This window comes from Mustela nivalis, assembly GCF_964662115.1.
Source record: "Mustela nivalis genome assembly, chromosome: 2".
Taxonomy (NCBI): Eukaryota; Metazoa; Chordata; class Mammalia; order Carnivora; family Mustelidae; genus Mustela; species Mustela nivalis.
In genome coordinates, this window is record NC_139021.1 from 173,456,513 (window position 1) to 173,473,390 (window position 16,878).

At 52.4% G+C, this 16,878-nt stretch overlaps 1 protein-coding gene across 3 annotated transcripts in view; it reads right to left on the reverse strand.

The window, feature by feature from the left end:
* Positions 1-16,878, reverse strand: part of HSPA12A (heat shock protein family A (Hsp70) member 12A) — a 155,504-nt gene that overhangs the window by 22,007 nt on the left and 116,619 nt on the right. For all 3 annotated transcript variants that reach the window (XM_082719027.1, XM_082719026.1, XM_082719028.1), the window contains 4 exons: positions 12,064-12,149; positions 10,495-10,622; positions 6,807-6,993; positions 4,595-4,699 (listed from right to left, as the gene is read on the reverse strand). In XM_082719027.1, the coding sequence (XP_082575153.1) occupies positions 4,595-4,699; positions 6,807-6,993; positions 10,495-10,622; positions 12,064-12,149 (506 nt within the window). The remainder of the gene's footprint in view (positions 1-4,594; positions 4,700-6,806; positions 6,994-10,494; positions 10,623-12,063; positions 12,150-16,878) is intronic.

The window sequence follows — 16,878 nt, forward strand, 5'->3', positions numbered from 1 at the left end:
TGATAACCTCACCTAGCACTTCGCATACCTCACCTCAATGAGTCCCAGGATCTCACTGGGAAGGGCTGATAACGGCGCACCTTTCCTGCAGACAGGAGCCTGAGTCCTAGCTACACGCAGTACCTTCTGACGGCTGCACAGCTACGAAGTGGCAGAGCCAAGATTTGGACCAGACCCAGGGATATCTTAACCCTCAAGACCAAGGTCTTCACCAAATTGTCACATGTGGTTTGTATCTAGAACAGGGCCTGGCTCACAGTTCTGCATTACACCTGGTGGCAGTTGTTGTCAGAGTTGTCCCTGTCCCCTGCCTTATGGCAACGCCAGAACCTCAGAGGAGTCCTCCCGGCAGGACGGGAGGGATACAAACAACTAAGCAAGAACCATGCTGCTTTTTAGCTTTTTTTTTTTTTTTGCTTTTTAGCTTTTGGTTCAAGTTCAACCACATCGGATAACGAGGAGGGGCAGAAGCACCAGAGGTTCACTCCAAGTCCATGCAGATACGACTCTAGAATAATTCTCAGACTCAGTATTCCCATCTGTAAAATGGGGAGAATAGAACTAATGCTCTGTATTTCTGGGGAGATTGAGAACACATAGGAGGAGCTCACCCGAGAAGGCCTCTGATAAAGCTTGTTCCTTCCTACCGCTCTCCTCTGGTCGCCACACGCACCACACAACTCTGAAATCAAACCTAAACTCGCACCAACACGCGTCTGCGTCTGAGTCGGTTCTGGGGACAGGTTTCAGAAGATTAACAGGCTGCTGATTTGTTTCTTCTGATAGATATCTCATTTCCTCTGTTTCTGTAGATACCTTGGGTTGGAGCCACCGTGTCACGGAATTAACTCCCTCTATGATCAGTCAGTAAACTTTTTTTTTATTTTTTGCCCTTTAATTTTTTTTTTCATTTCTAATGGAGACAGTAACCCATAACATAAAATTGACCACATGAACATTTTTTTAAGCCTACAGTTCAGCAGTGTTAAATATGTCTAATAAATTTTTTTTTTCAAAGCACAACATCTCTGCATGAGGCCTAAGTGAAACAGTGGGTTTTGTTTTGTCTTTAATCGTGTTGTATTTCCTTGCGGGTCTGCATTGGGCTTTAAAGGCAGGTGAGTGGTGACACGTGTTGGGAAGGTTCTAAGCACACCGCCAAGTGCTATCCAGGCTATTTTAAGTTCTTTAAACAGGAAAAGGCTCAAAAGGTGAACGATGGGCTTCCCTGGCCATAGGGATGGTTGTTTAAATAAGCTGTTTGGGGGCACCTGGGTGGCTCAGTGGATTAAGCCAGAAAAAATAAGGAAAGACAAGATGTTCTGAACATTATCATCCCTGATATATGTGACATTTAAAAGAACGTGAGGGGCGCCTGGGTGGCTCAATGGGTTAAGGTCTCTGCCTTCAGCTCCGGTTATGATCTCAGAGTCCTGGGTTCGAGCCCCACATTGGGCTCTCTGCTCAGCAGGGAGCCTGCTTCCCCCTTTCTCTCTGCCTGCTTCTCTGCCTAGTTGTGATCTCTGTCCATCAAATAAATAAATAAAATCTTTAAAATAAATAAATAAATAAATAAGCTGTTCGCCAGTGGATTTAGTACAGCTTAGAAGGGAAAGGACCCTGCCATTAATTAAACTGCCCGTTATATTGCACTTTTCACTGGCTTTCCTTCGTGAACATCGAGCCTGCTTCACGCCTGTGATGCCCGAGATACGCTGCTTCAGTAGACACCCTATCTTGTTCATCCTGGTCCAATGTGCAACTGTCCCCTCCTCTGAATCTGTGGGTCCTTCAAACACCAGCCCGCCCTCTAGTGAAGGGCCCGGCTCCTACAAATCTCCTCAAAAAGCTTTTCTTCATGGAATTTCTTTCTTTTTTTTATTTTTTTTTAAGATTTTATTTATTTATCAGAAAGAGATAGGAAGAAAGCGAGCACAGGCAGACAGAATGGCAGGCAGAGGCAGAGGGAGAAGCAGGCTCCCTGCTGAGCAAGGAGCCCGATGTGGGACTCGATCCCAGGATGCCGGGATCATGACCTGAGCCGAAGGCAGTTGCTTAACCAACTGAGCCACCCAGGCGCCCCTTCTTCATGGAATTTCTTTATAGCATGTTCCCTGCTGGGAGAAAGTGCGAGCAGGTTCCTGCAGTTTTCCGCTGAGCTGACATGTTCGAAACCACGCCCCCTCCTCCTGCACCCCTGCTGGACCTCGGCCCCCTCCATCTCTCCCCTCCCTTTCTGAGATGGGCTGTTCACTCTTTCCCCCTCGATCAACCAGAAACACAAGCCAGTGTCACAACTTTCTCGGGTCCTAAATTTTCCCCAGGTCCCCATGTCTCCTCCTCCTAATCCAAAGGGCCCCCGAGTCATCGGCCTCCCTTGCTCCCTCACCTGTCCCCGGGGGGCCACAGGCACTGTAGGCACAGGGTCCCTCATTGGCTGTCTGGCCTACCGGGCACCGAGCCCATCCCTCTGAGATCCCTGCTCTCCTGCCCGCAGAGGCCCACATCTCCGCACCTCCTGGTCCCCTTTGCTGCTGCCTGGGACGATGAGCCTCTCCTCACTCCCTTCGTCTCCCTCCTACTCCTTCCTTCTGTCCTCTCCCCTCTCCCCTCTTCCGGTGGAAGAATTATTTCCCAGAGTCTACTCTTCCCTCCGCTCTGGCCCCATCTTTCTTCTCGGTTTTCACGTTCCCCGTGTGACCCCCCACTCTCCAAGTCTCCGAGCGCTCAGACACACCTGCTTCGGGATCTGAGTCCACTGCTTCCCCAGGGCTTTCCCCCACGCTGCAGGCCGTGGGGGTGCTGCGGTCTTGTCTCTGCGGCCATGGTATTCTGCTATTAGAAATGGCTAATTTCATGGTCATGGATGGCTCCCCATGACTCAAGCAGTTCGTTAGCTTGGCCTTCGAGGCTTTGCACGATCTCCACCCAAGCTTGCTGTTCCCACAGGGCCCCGTCGCCTTGCCCTTCTCTCATCCCAGACTGGTTGCTTTCCAGAGCTGTCTGCTGTGTTTTTCCCCCCTGCGTTCCTCCTGCGCCATTCCACCAGCCCGAAACACACACTGTTCCAGCTGCCGCCGCTGAGGGGCCCCTGACGCACCTTCTCCAGGGAGCCTTCCCTGCTTGCCGCCCGTTGGGCAGAACCTCTGCCTTCACCAAACCCCGAACACCCACAGTGACCCCCTCACAACACCAATCCGCTGACTACATGACCACATACTCCTTCATACTCTGCTTACTACAATGCTGCCAGAACCTGCCCAGGATCGGGGACACAAAAAGTACTCAAAAAAAGAAGAAGAAGCAGGTGCTTGAATGGATGAAAGCAGGGTTACATGCTCACGTCTGTTTCCCTCAGGCCCTATTTCTAGAACTCTATTCTATTTTTAGAGTTCACTAAATTTCTTCTAGTGATCCCATAATACCAAATGCTTCTAAAGTTCCCAATTCTTTCTGGATGGAGCTCAGTACGTGAGGCTCTTTACGCATCTGACCCCCACCCGCTCGTCACCATGCCCACAGGCAGAGACACCGAGGGGCCAGCTGTAGCCACCTAGAAGGCAGCCAATCCTTCCCCATCCAGGGCCTGACTGCACAGACTTTGCAATAATCGTCCAAGGCAATCACTCAGGCACCAGCTTCTCCCCTGGGGTCTGGGAGGTCAGGGAGGAGAGATGGCAGCAACCCTTTGCCAAGAGCCTACTGGGCCCCGCCCCGAGGGCGGTGCCCCGTGTCTGGTTTAATATCCAGCAACCCACGAGGTACACAACCTGCCCCACTCTTCCAGGTAGGAACGTGCGTATTGGAGAAATCAAGCACCTCGCCCGAGACCCGCCAGCTGCCACACGTGTCTCCTGAGATATAATTCATACGCCATAAAATTCTCCTTTTCCCAGTGTACAGTTCAGTGGGTTTTCATGCATTCCCAAGGTTGTGCAACCGTCACACTCTCTAATCCCGTCACCCCAAAGAGAAGCCCCATTCCTATTAGCAGACACTCCTGTGCCGTCCCTCAGCCTGCGGCACTTGCCAACCTGCCTCCTGTCTCCGGGGATTCACCTGCTCTGGACATTTCTTATGAATGGAATCACACAGAACTGACTGGCTTCTTTCACTCAGCGTAATGTCGTCACCGTTTCTTTATGTGGTCGCAGGCGTCCGTGATTCATTCCTGTCTATGACTGACTGACATCCCCTTGTACGGAAAGACCCACTTAGGGACCCTTCCACCCACCGATGGACATTCGTGTTGTCTCCCCTTTTTAGTTCGTACAAATGCTGCTGCTGGAAACACTCACAGACAGGTTTTCATGGAAATACGCATTTTTCCTTTCTCTTGGCTGTATACTGAGGAGCAGAATCACTAGGGCATGTGGTAGCTCTTACGTTTAACCTTTGAGAAACTGCCAGATTTTTCTATAGCAGCTGCCCTACTTCCCATTCCCGCCAGCAGGGGCACAAGGGTGCATCCTGTTTTCTGAATGGAAATCCTACATTTCCTCCCCCGAGGTCGTTTCCTCCCTCAAGGTTGAGTCTGCTCCCCTGACTGGCCGGGGTGTCTCCCCCTGCCACAGGGCCCTGGCACATGCCCTACCTTCAGCGCCTGCTCCTTGAAGTACTGTAGGGCGTACGCGAAGATTTCAAGGGCTTTGACTTTCTTGCCGTTTGCCGCCGTTAGGTCTGTATCCATGTTGAGGTCCTAGTGGGGGAGAGGAAGGAACAGTAAGACGGAGGAGCAGAGACATGCCTTCTGGCTTCGGGAACTCCTACCTGGAGGTCTGGGAAAGTCAGCGAGCCATATTTCTGTTTCCTGATACTTGGTAGACTAGGATAGTGTGTCCCCTGTTCTCCCCCAGTAAGGGTCCTGGCAGCATCACCCCCTTCCTGTGGCGGGGGTCCCGGCTGCTCCCTTGAGCCCCTACCTCGCACTTCTCCCTCTCTTCCTCCTTCCCTCTCATTCTGTCTCCCCTGGATCCTCACGAAGCAGAGGTTTCAGGGAGGTGACAGAGCCCAGGAGGAGAGAAAGGCAGCAGGCACCCCTGCTGATACAGCTGACACACTATGACACACTATTTCCACACTCGGACACTCACAGTCACCTCAGGAGCCCCCCTCCCAGAGGCCTAAAGCATCCCGCCAACCTGCCGACGCACTGAGCAGACAGGAAGCTTTCACTCCCCATGAGCAGCAACCAAGTCGCCCCAACAGAAGAGCTCCTATTTTAAGGTTTGTACTTAACCCTCTTGGGAGTGCAGCACCGCCGCCTGCCTTCTCCGCCAGAAGCCAAAGCAGCCCGGCTGGGAGGCGCTGGCCACACTGGGGTCATTCAAAAATGACCAGAAAAGTGCTCACAGCATGGCAATGGGCAGACAGTGGGGCGGTCATCAGGAGGAGGCCCCCAAGGCAGCCGGAACCCAGAGGCTCCTTACTACCAGAGGCTGCTCCTGCCAGAGGCTCCTTACTACCAGAGGCTGCTCCTACCAGAGGCTCCTTACTACCAGAGGCTGCTCCTGCCAGAGGCTCCTTACTACCAGAGGCTGCTCCTGCCAGAGGGAAAAACAAAAACCACCCCCCAAGTTGGTCCAGCCGGGTAAGGAGGCTTTGCCTTTAGAGCATGAAGGGGACAAAGAGACTGAACCAGCCTCGCGGAGCCTGTCCGGTGTTCTGACCCATCGGCATGAGCGCCTCTTCCCAACCAGCCCCCCCACCCCTGCTGCTCAACAAAGACAACCCCACTATGGGGAGGCAACTCCCAGGCTCAGAAAGGGGGCGGACCACCAGGCAGCCAGAGGGCTGTTCGGCAGCGACTCCCATCGGGTGAAACGGGCAGGAGGCATTTGCAGCAGGAGCCTGTCTGCTTCACAGAGAGACAGCCACGCCGATGCACCCAGAGCCTTGGAGGCAGGGTGCTGGCTGCTGGGCTTCCCTTCACGTGTGTTTGTACCTGCAAACACGCAGACCAACGAAAGCGATCACAATGGGAGCCAGCAACCGGCTGGAACTTTCTCGGTATAGCACCGCTCGAAGAGCTTGAGGTAGCTTGATTCCTTTAATCCTTCCACCAACCCTGTCAGGGTCTCTATTTCACACAGGGCCCAGAAAGGTTAAGTCACTGGGATTAAGGATCTTGTGAGTGTCAGAGGCAGGATTTAAATCCAGGCCGTGGGGTCCCAGCGTCCATGGTCCTAAACACCATCGATGCCCCGAATCTCTAAGTACCAAGAATTAAGGAAAATCTGTGGGATACAATGCTCAAACTGAAAAAATCCTATCCTGTGATCCAAACTTACAGGATACCGGCACACTGGGAACAGAGCTGCTTGGCAAGCTGAGCCACCAATGCATTAGGCACCTGTTTCCTAGGCGACCCACTTCCCCACACAGATGTTTACTTCTAAACTTGTTAGCTAATCGCCTCTGCCCTGGGTTCCCCAAATGCCCTCAGCCCCTGAGGCACACCTACAGGACCCCCGGGTTTCCCAACAACCCAGCAACTGCGGAGGGACCTCCCGGCCCCCGAGGAGATGGTGAACACCAGCAGGTGTCTGCCCTGACCGATCAGTTGCCAAGGCACACATGCTGTTAAATATTCTGAATATCCCTCCGCCTGTGTGTGTATCAGAAAGTGCCGTGTATTCTGCAAAAGAGTCTTGTGCTCCAGGTTGTTTCCAAAATCAAGGTAAATGGATGTTACTTTCTGCTCGGGTGAGACCTGAGGGTTTCCTGGGTTGGGAAGACCTCAGGGCCGGAGGGAAGGTTGGCTCTCCAGTGCAGAGGACGTGGGGGCCAGGGAGAGGCTTGCTTACCCCAGTGGTATGCAGCTTCATCTTGAACTTCTCCAGGTACAGCCACTGCTTGGCCTCGTTGGGATCCAGGTCATGGTAGAAGTCCCTGGCGGCATACCCGAAGCTGTGGAACTTCCTCTCGGGAGTCAACAAGATGGTGGTCGGAGTCTTCTGGTTGGACACCCCGGGGTCGCCCCCTTCCCATCGCCTGACACCAAGAAAAGGCAGAGGTTATGGGACCTTCCTTCAGAGTCTCAGTTCAGGCCCACTGGTGAGAACAACTACTGTATGCATGATTCTCCCAGATGTGGGAGCTCACAGGAGCTGCGACAGGTGTGGAGCTCATGGGAGCTGCGACAGGCACGCTCTGATTGCGTTGGTTGAGGGGTGATCAGAGCCACGACTTCAGTCTTCAGTCAGAAAGAAAGAGGAAAGGGGCAAGCACAAGGGTCTTCTTCAGGAAAAGGTCTGCTTCGAACATCCACTCAGCATTTACTGAGCACCTACTGTTTGCCAGTGCTGGCGACCCAGACATGAAAACTTTAGGTCTCTGTCTAGGATGTTATGTCTTTTTTTTGGGGGGGGGGGGTTTAACTTGCAAGCTGTCAAAACAAATGCATAGTCAGCTGTGTCCTCTCTAAAACAAGGTAGGGTATAAACCAATGCATAAATGCCTGCCTTACCGCAGGGGAACGAGGGACCCAGGAAATACCCTAGGGGTCAGAGAAGGCAGAGGTGCCGGAGGGTAGGGCAAGGGGAGGAATGCAGGGCTCAGGAGAGACTCAAAGGACTGACAGAGAGCTGCCGGGATCTTGAAGGAGGGAAGGGCACTGCAGGCTGCTCAGAGGTAGGAGAACATGGGGCTTGTGCAGGGTTGCTAAGTGACTGGGCAGGGTGGAAGTGGAGCGTGTAAAAGGGAAGTGTGAGAAAATCTAAAGGTTGGAGGGCAGGGGCATGGCAGAATCAGAGCTGTGGCTGACCAGAGCACGCTGAACTAGACGGGAAGCCGGGAGACTGAGCAGGAGGCTCAGGCCTTGTCTGGGAGCGGAGGCAAGGAGGCTCCAACAGGGTAAAAGAAAGGCGTGGAGGTGGACGAGCCGTCCCGAGAGAGAACTGAGCCACGTGGCCATGGTGTGAGTCGGAGGAGAGGTACCAGAAGCCCCCACGTGGGAGCCAGAGGAGAAAGCCCTCTTCCTGGGAACCTGGAGCCCTCACCAAGGAGGCCACAGGGAACAAGGGACTCCAGGTGAACCTGCTGGCATGGAACTCCCCGGAGGGGGCAGGAGATGCAAGCCTGGTGTCCACAGGAGAGATCCAGGAGGAGAGAGACTTGGTGCCTCCCTACTGGGTGACAGCCATGGTGACAAGGAGGCAGGAGGGCCCTGATGGGAACAGTGAGCGGGGAAGGGACTACGTCCTGCAAGGCTGGATACTGAAGAGACGCCAGAAGAGGAGAGCGGGGGTTACAGACAGGCAGGCAGAGAGGATGGGAGTCTGTCCTGGAGCTGATGAGAGGGTAAGGTAGGGCGGGGGAAGGTGGGGCCCCAGAGAAGCTTCCTTCTTCTCTTAGGTAGAAAGACAAAGAACAGGAAGGAGTGGAGAAGGCAGGTGGTTCGGTGCCTTCCCTTCCTCCTCGAGAAGGCAGGAGAAGCCAGGGCTGCCAAGGCGGCCAGGAGGCGCTCTTCTCTCCCAGGTCCCGACTCTGCAGCTGCCCCCCGTCCCAGCCCTGTGTTGCCATGAACCGCAGGACCACAGGAGCCTCTGGTGGCAACACCGTATCCCAGAGGAAGCAGACCTCTTTCCCTGGCCGGCCGGGAAGGTGGCAGAGCGCCTGGCATGACTTGTCCCTGCTCCCGACATGGCATCATTAGGCTTCGGGGAACCGTCCCAACCCGGGTGGACAGCCAGCCTGGCTCGGCCATGCAGCTGGGTCTGGAATCGTCCCCTGGCAGCTTCCCCTGTCAAAGCTCCATCAAGACGCAGGCTTCTCCCCAGGGAGCCAAGGTCCCCATGATGAGCGCACCGAGACCCTGGGTTCCTCCCCACCCCAGTCGCCAGGCGCCCAGGCGCTCCCCACACGACCGCTCACAGACAGACTTTCTGTTACCATCAACCATGGACATTTTCACGAGGCAATAAACCTCCAGAGTTTTTTCCCCTTCCAACTTTTATTCCTTCATTCCTATTAAAATAATAAAAATAATTGAACTTTCTCCACCATAATTGTGTCAGTCTGTGTCAAGGTTAACGTGTTCTGGTTGAAATAAAATTCAGGTAGGGCCTCCCTCCAAAATCTCTACAAGAATGGAGATGATGTCTCGAGAGGTCTGAGCGCTGCTGATACTGTGGGGATCCCCCCCGGCTCCCCCGAGCAAATGCAATGTTATTTCTTTTCTTCTTCTTCTTCTTTTTTTCAATTTTCACTGCAAGACTATCCCTTCAAAATACCATTTCTTAAAACAACTATGTAGAGGCTGAGAAACAGTGACTCCAGCTTCTGATAGCGTGCTCGTCTCCCTTCGAGGTCTCCATTTCCCGGAACGGCAGAGAAGACCTCACAGCAGGTGCCTCGCTGCCCAGAGGCAGAACCCTGGTGGTGACTGAGGGAGAGGGCTCTGCTATCCTCAGGGTTCTCTACTAGAACTGGCTTTTTGTTATTTCCCGATAATACAACACAGCAGGTGTCTGGAGCCCCTTAGGACAACCCGACCAAGATTGGGGTTGGGGGTCACTTTTATTATGACCTCTGTTTTAAGCAACACACTACAAAAATGCATAAGATCTTAATCTGGGAGCTATCACTCATTCCACAATTGCCAGTTAAATGAGTTCCAAAGCCGATCACAGGGTATCTTCAGAGCCATCCTTGGATTTGGAAAATCAGGGAGATAAAGCCCTGACCCCCAAAGCTTCGAGGGGCCCCAGACTCTGCAGGAGAGCATGCACCAGACTGGAGGAGCCTGTGTGGGTGCCCCAACGGACCAGCATCCTCACAGACAGTCCATCACACGTGGATGGGGAGGACGAGAGGGTGTTGTAGGCGGCTGTGTGCATGGCGGGGCGAGGTGGAGGAGGCCAGCGGTGCACGAGCACACAGTGTATCCTAAGAGACCCCAGGCTACTCCAGTGACCGTATAGGTTGACCTGGCTGAAATTCCCCCCACTCTGCTTTCTGGTTACTATCATTTGAGGACTAGCACCTTCCCTGTTTACATTTTACAGTGTATTAAGCTTGAAGGAAATCTCATTTCACACATACACAAACTCGGTGAGACAGACACCGATATTACCCCCATTTCACAGATGAGGAAACAGGTTTAGAAGGTCGCACAGTGTGTGGCCGAGCGGACACCTGGGACCTCCTCCATCATGGAAAGCTGCCTACAAGTCAGCACCCTTCCCTGGGCTGCGTGCTGGAATAACCTGGGTCCGGTTTCGAACACGCCATCTAGGCCCTTCCCTTGACCCACTGAGTCAGAATTAAACTAATGCTTTTCCAGACCAGGAACCTGGAGTCCAGAGATGAGAGCGGGCTCAGGGGCACAGGGGGTCTGGGGCGGAGCTGGGCCAGAATCCAGGACCCGCCTACAAAATGCCATTCACCTGCTTCTTAGGAAAATCCCCCTCCCCTGCCCCAGGGCCGTCCTCCAAGTCTCCACAGGTGCAGTGATGGCACCCCCACACCGCCCTCCCTACCCACAGCGCTCACCTCATCACGTGGATACATTCTGGCTCCTTGGTGAAGCTGTAGGCGTAGCCGCTGGACGTGGTTCCGAAGTCAATGGCCACCACCACCAGAAACGTCTGCTGCTCCGAGACGTTCGGGTCAGCATCATTCTGCGGACGTTCGGGGTAAAGCATGAGGGGCGGGCGGGGGTGGCTGAGCCTGGCCTTCCACTCTGCCCAGGTGTGCACCCACTACAGACAGAATCCTGGCTCAAGTGTGCCACAAAGTGAGCCCCACGGAGAGAGCGGGCCGGCCTCAGCCCCCACCCAAGGGGCTCCAGGGAAAAATGGAGGTGCCCCCTGAGCAGAGGCCCGGGCGGCCAGGGTGAAGACACCTGCCCACAGCCTGCCCACCAGCCCCTTTATCAATTGCTTGTGAACTTGACTAATTATGGAAAGTCCATCCAGTCTGGAAGCCCAGTTGTTCCCCGAGTGACACAACCTTTCCCTCACTGCCCTCCCCCGAATTCCCGCGTAGACACGGCCCAGAATGCTCTGCCAGCTGTGGCCTTGCCACGTCTCTAGTGACCACTCCATCTGCTCAGGCGTGTTGTGTGTGGGAGGAGGGCTTTGCGTGCCAGGGACCCTGTACACGTGATCCTGGCAAGTCGCGTCCCCTCAGGGGACACAGCCTTTCCTCAACACCAAGTGAGTGGATCAGGCCATTCCAGGTTTCCAAACCTTTTTTTTAAAGCAGTGTAGACTTTTTTTTATATCTCCAGAACTTCATGTTATAAACCCATAGATGTCGGGCTTGACATGTACTGCTTAGAGCAGGGGGTGAGAGCCCCACCCATCTGGCCTCTTGTCACACGGTTCCTCCTTCCCCACACACCGCACGGTGACCCTGAAGCTCTTATGGGGGCCCCTCAGGCTGCCGTCTGGAAAGCCGCAGTGTGAGGACGGGCGCTAGGAGGCCAGCCCCCCAAGGTTCCCAGGACGGAGGGAGTTCCAGGACACTGAGGGAGGTGACAGTTAGAGGAAAACCAGGACAAGCTGGTGCCCCCGCCTAGCGGAGCCTCTGGCTAAGTGACCCCTCCCAGGGCAATTTTCTCTGGTCGGCTCTGTGGAAGTCCCTTGAACAGCTGCCCCACAAAAATCGGCCTTTTCAGTGAGGGGTCGGGTGGCAGCAAAGCCCAGTCTCCAGTCCCCTGCCCAACTAGGTCGCCTCCCCGGGCCGGCCAGTGCAGAAGCCAGCCCAGCCACAGAGTCGTGGACTAGAGTGCTTTTCACTGATGCCCCGGCCAGAGCTGGCGGCTCGCTGCTGAAAGGATGCCTCACCGTCTCTGGGCCCTAGAGCTCAAGGGGTCCTCCCGCCCTTCCTGCTAATGCACGAAGGCCAAAAGCCCCAGAAGCACCAGCCACACCCGAGAAAGCCTTTCCAGGCCCAGGGTGGGGAAGGGTTTGGTGGGCTCACACGGCCAGACCCCGGGACCATGCACTCCCCGCCCACAAAGGCCAGCGGCTTGCCCAGCAGCCTGGATCGTGAGAGCAGATCCAGAAAGCAAAGATGGTCAGCACACAGCCCTGCACGCAGAGACACATCTCTTACCGCGATATGGGAAGGAGACAGCGGCGTTATCCCTGTGTCCCCCAGACTCCGGGCTGGAGAGGAATATGCAGACGTGGGGGCTGTTTCTGAAAGGAAAGACGAAGGCCTCCTTAGAAGTGATATGGGCTGAGTCCCGGGAAGCCAAACCCCAGCACACGCATGGTCTGTCTGTTCGGGCACTCCCTTGTGTTCGGTAGTTAGAGCCAGATGAAACGTTCTTCCTCTCCCTGTGACCACCAGGCCTCTCACCAAGTCCCCCCCAGGGCCTGCTTGGCGGAGACCTGCCCGACCCCCACATGGCCTCACTCCAGGCGTGCGCTCTCCCAGGAGTCGGAACCTCACCTGAGCCCAGCCATGGACCGGATGAACCTGAGCAAATGTTTGGATGGGTTTTTTGGGAAGAGGTTCCAGGTTCCTTGCCTTACCCCAGAGATTAACAAGCCCCATTACAGGAATACAGGACAGGCGTGCGGCGTCCAGAAAGAACTTCCTTGCTTAGTGGACACATCTGCTACCCCCCCCCAGCAGGAGGCCGCATCACAACGTGGGAACTCATCTCTCTTCAGTGATCCTGCTGGCTCTGGCATCCAGGTAAGAGAAAGCACGGCAGAAGGTCAGGCAGGCTAGTGTCCCCGGACCCCACGCCTAAGGCCCCACAACACACATGAGGTCAAACCAGAGAAGAGGCAACAGCCAAGCTGCCCAGACATCATTATGATGATGGCCCTGCTGGCCTCACCATTATGCAGGCACTGACATTTGTCCTGATACCTTGCCGGGGCCCAGTGGCCTTCCTCCGGGAATGAGGACCCAAGGAGAAGTCACACTGTCCCTGCTGGGAGCTCCATGCTGGTCTCCTCGCCCACCACCCAGGACTGGCAGGGCAGCAGAGCATGGTCTGTGAGCGACCCTGGGTACCCACAGATTGCCAAGGCCCACTGGGGTGCTCTGCAAACATTGCCCAGCTAGTACACAGCCTACTCCTGGGTGGGAAGAACTGGGAAGCTTGCTCAAACATACTGATGGTCAAGGAAACCCAGAGGGCGTGAGGTGTCTGAGAAAGGCCTGCTTCTAGGGGAGCACAGCAGTGGTTCCATCAGCCTTTGCTCTCAGATCACTCTGGTTAATCCCACACACTTACTGGTTTTTGTTTTTTTCTGCTCCGTGAGAACTCAAAGAGCATCATTACCGTAGGTACCAAATGGGCTGAGGGAATGAAGTGAATCATGAAAGGGTGAATGTGAGCCTTCAGATCTGCACAGCCACCTCCACTCCCTGCAGACATCTGGTCTCCCTTCTCCTGGGGAGGATCCAGTTCCAAACCCTGGGAGAAACTCGCAGAAGCGAGTCCGTACAGAGACCCAAAACCACCTTGCAGGGCAAGGAACTTCCAGTCCTTTCTCCAAAGAAGACACAAAAATGGCCAATAAGCATGTGGAAAGATGTTTAACATCATTAGTTACCAGAGAAATGCAAATCAAAACCACAATGAGGTAAGGCTTCACACCCACTAAGATGGCAGCTATAAAAAGGAAAGAAAGAAGTAACAAATGTTGACAAGAATATGGAGAAACTGGAACCCTTGTAGATATCCAGTGGGAGTGCAAAATGGTGCAGCTGCTATGGAAAAATGGTTTAGTGCTTCCTCAAAAAGTCAAATGTAGAATTACCATATGACCCAGGAATTCCACGCATAGGTATCTACCCAAAAGAACAGAAAACAGGGATTCAAACAGACACTTAAATGTACACATTACTGTGATATTATTCATAATATCCAAAAGGTAGACACAAGCCAAGTCTCCGTCAACAGATGAGTAAACAAAATGGGTGTGTCCATACAATGTAAGATTACTCAGTTGCAAAAAGGAAAGAAGTTCCACTATTGCACAGAGGAACCTAGAAAACATTACGCCAAGTAAAATAAGCTGGACACAACAGGACAAGTTTTGTATAATTCCACATACATGAAATATCTAGAACAGGCAAGGTCAGAGAGACAGAAAGCAGATCAGACGTTACCAGGGGCTGGGAGGGAGGAGGAAGAAACGAGGAGTGTGAGTTTTTATTCTGAGTGAGGACAATTACTGGAAATAGGGATGATGATGGTTTATAACACTGTGAACGCAATTAGTGCCCCTGATTTGTACACTTAAAAATGGTTAAATTAATGTCCGTGATTTGTACACTTAAAAATGGTTAAAAGTGCAGATTTTGTGTCATATATACTTTTTCATAATAAAAAATTTGCATTTAAAATACTCAACTTGCTCATCTTAGAGGGAGAGCAATTTCTGATTCCTAGGAGCACCCATGGCTTGGTACTCTTGAAAAGGGAACAGAGACGTAAGCCCAGCCCCTGGCCCAGCCTGCGGAAGTCCACCCTCTTCATTAATCTCTTAGCCAAGGGCACTCCCCTTCCATAAAGCAGGGGGACTCCAGCCTCGCTGCTAGGGAGCACTGCCAGATGGTCCTTCCCACCTGTTGGCGAGAAGTCTGCCCTGCCCACGGCCCCTTGGGCAGGCTGCAGAGAGATGCCATCCAGCAGTGAACCACCTTCCTTCCACCTGCTACCTGTGAGGCCTGCGGCCATGTGTCCACATTTGCACAGAAGGTCTTGGAAGACACCAAATGTCTAATTGCCCAGTAAATCTGGTGTTGGCAATTAGCAAACAAGCTATTATCTGCAGACAAACCATCCACCCCGCTGTCTGCTCGGTCCTAATTATTCCATCACTCAGCTCTTCTCAGAGCACGTCCCAGTGACTGCAGAAGAGCATGTGTTGGGCCACACGTTGAACACATGCCTTGGGCCCCCCAAGGACTCCAGGATATGTGAGGACAAGAACCAAGGCTTTTCTCGGTTCTCCCTGCCCCTCCCCCACCCAATTCCTTGCTGATCACTGAGCCAGGCCAGGAGGTGATTGACCCTCATGGACTTCCTCCATCAGAGGTGAAAATGCAGCTGTACCACGTGATGACTTAAAACTGATTTGCATAGAGGAGCAACATTTTTAGAGATGCGTAGAAATCCAACAACATATCATGCATGCCCCCATTTAGAGCTCTGCATATCCCATATCAAAGACAACTTGCCAGTTAAGGTGTACCAGCCCCCCACAGGAACACGCAGAGCCAGGGCTGACAACTGTGTTCTTTTAGCTAACCATTTAGGATATCCAAATGGTGCTCAAAAATTCGCGGGGGCTGGGAGGTTGGGGGAACCAGGTGGTGGGTTTTGGAGAGGGCACGGATTGCATGGAGCACTGGGTGTGGTGCAAAAACAATGAATACTGTTATGCTGAAAATAAATTTAAAAATTAAAAAAAAACAATTCGTAGGGAAAAGAATATGGAAAAGGCTATTTCAGGCCCAGAAGGTATGGGCAGTTTCTAGTGTCCTAATCTTCTCCACCAATCCAGGGAGCTCTCGTTCAACAGTAAGTCATCAGGAATAAACACAACGGGGTCAACAGAATATTATCTATTGATCTATGGCTATTTGACAGATCTGAGATAACAGACAAGGGAGAAAAGTTGATATATGGAATGTCTATAGGCTCAAGGGACCTACTGTGTGTCCAGGCTACCAACCACTTCCACACTGGCCATTACACTACTGTTACTTACACGTAACAGTTACTTACACGTACTTTTATGTAAATGTTCCTTACACATACTGTTAATTACAGTAGTGTAATGTTAATGTAATGTTACATTCCACAGTAAAAAATACCAGCTGTCACTGACTGATCAAAGCCAATACAATAACACCTGCCCTGTGAAAACGCCCGCCTACATGATATTTCAGTTCAAGGACACACTGAGGGCCTGAGCACGTGGGGGACGGACAAACAAGGCAACAAGGATAGAGATTTTTAGAGTGCAGGCTTGGGGGCCAGAAAGGAAGCTGATGGAAAGAGAATTGAGACCCATCTGTGGAGGTAGGGAGAAAAGAATAGCAAAACAGACATGAAAGAAACACAGTCCGCTAGTAAGTATGGTCAAGGGCAGAGCAGAGGGATCTGGGAGTTCTAAGAAACACCTACTGCACCGTTCCAGCCACGTTACACAGACACTCACAGCGTCTTCCACGTCCCCCCGAAATGCGGTAACACAGAGGGAGCTGATGATTTCACGTCACAGAATCAGAAAAACACCGATCATTTCAGGAATGCAAACCATCTGCCACAGAAGGATGGTCAAGCTGAAGAGAAAGACACCTGACTCTTTCTAGTAAACCCACAGAAAACAATTGTCAGCTCTCCTTTGTTATTCGTTTCAAACAATTTAATGTCACTTCTGTCTTGTGTATTTATTATGCGATTTTTTTTTTTTTTTTAGTTTGTGGGAATACAAAAATAATTTGATGGGGATGTTTCTAGGTTCACTCAATCCAGGACCCATGTCCCAACACATTCTTCAACCAAGTCACTTTTAAAATAATTTTTGCAGCAAAGAGGGGTATGAAAATATCTTTGCAGCGAAGTAGAGGATATAAATAAGAATCTGACTCAACCAACGAGTCTCCTGCCACGGGAATTTTTTTTTTTAGAACCCCAAACCAGATAATGGAGAAGAAACTAGTTGAACTATACTAGGTTAATACTCATCACTTGCCTTAGGGGTGTGAGAATGAAGACACAGATTTCGTCACGGTTCCCGTTATAAAATGCCAGACATGTGAAAATCAGACACATTTTTATTTGCTCCTGGCTCTAATGCCTTTAATCAAAGCAGATGTTCTTAAAATAAAAAACAGCCTTGATAAGACACGTCAAAGCTAGCCATAATTCTTGAACCTGCTTGTCGTCCT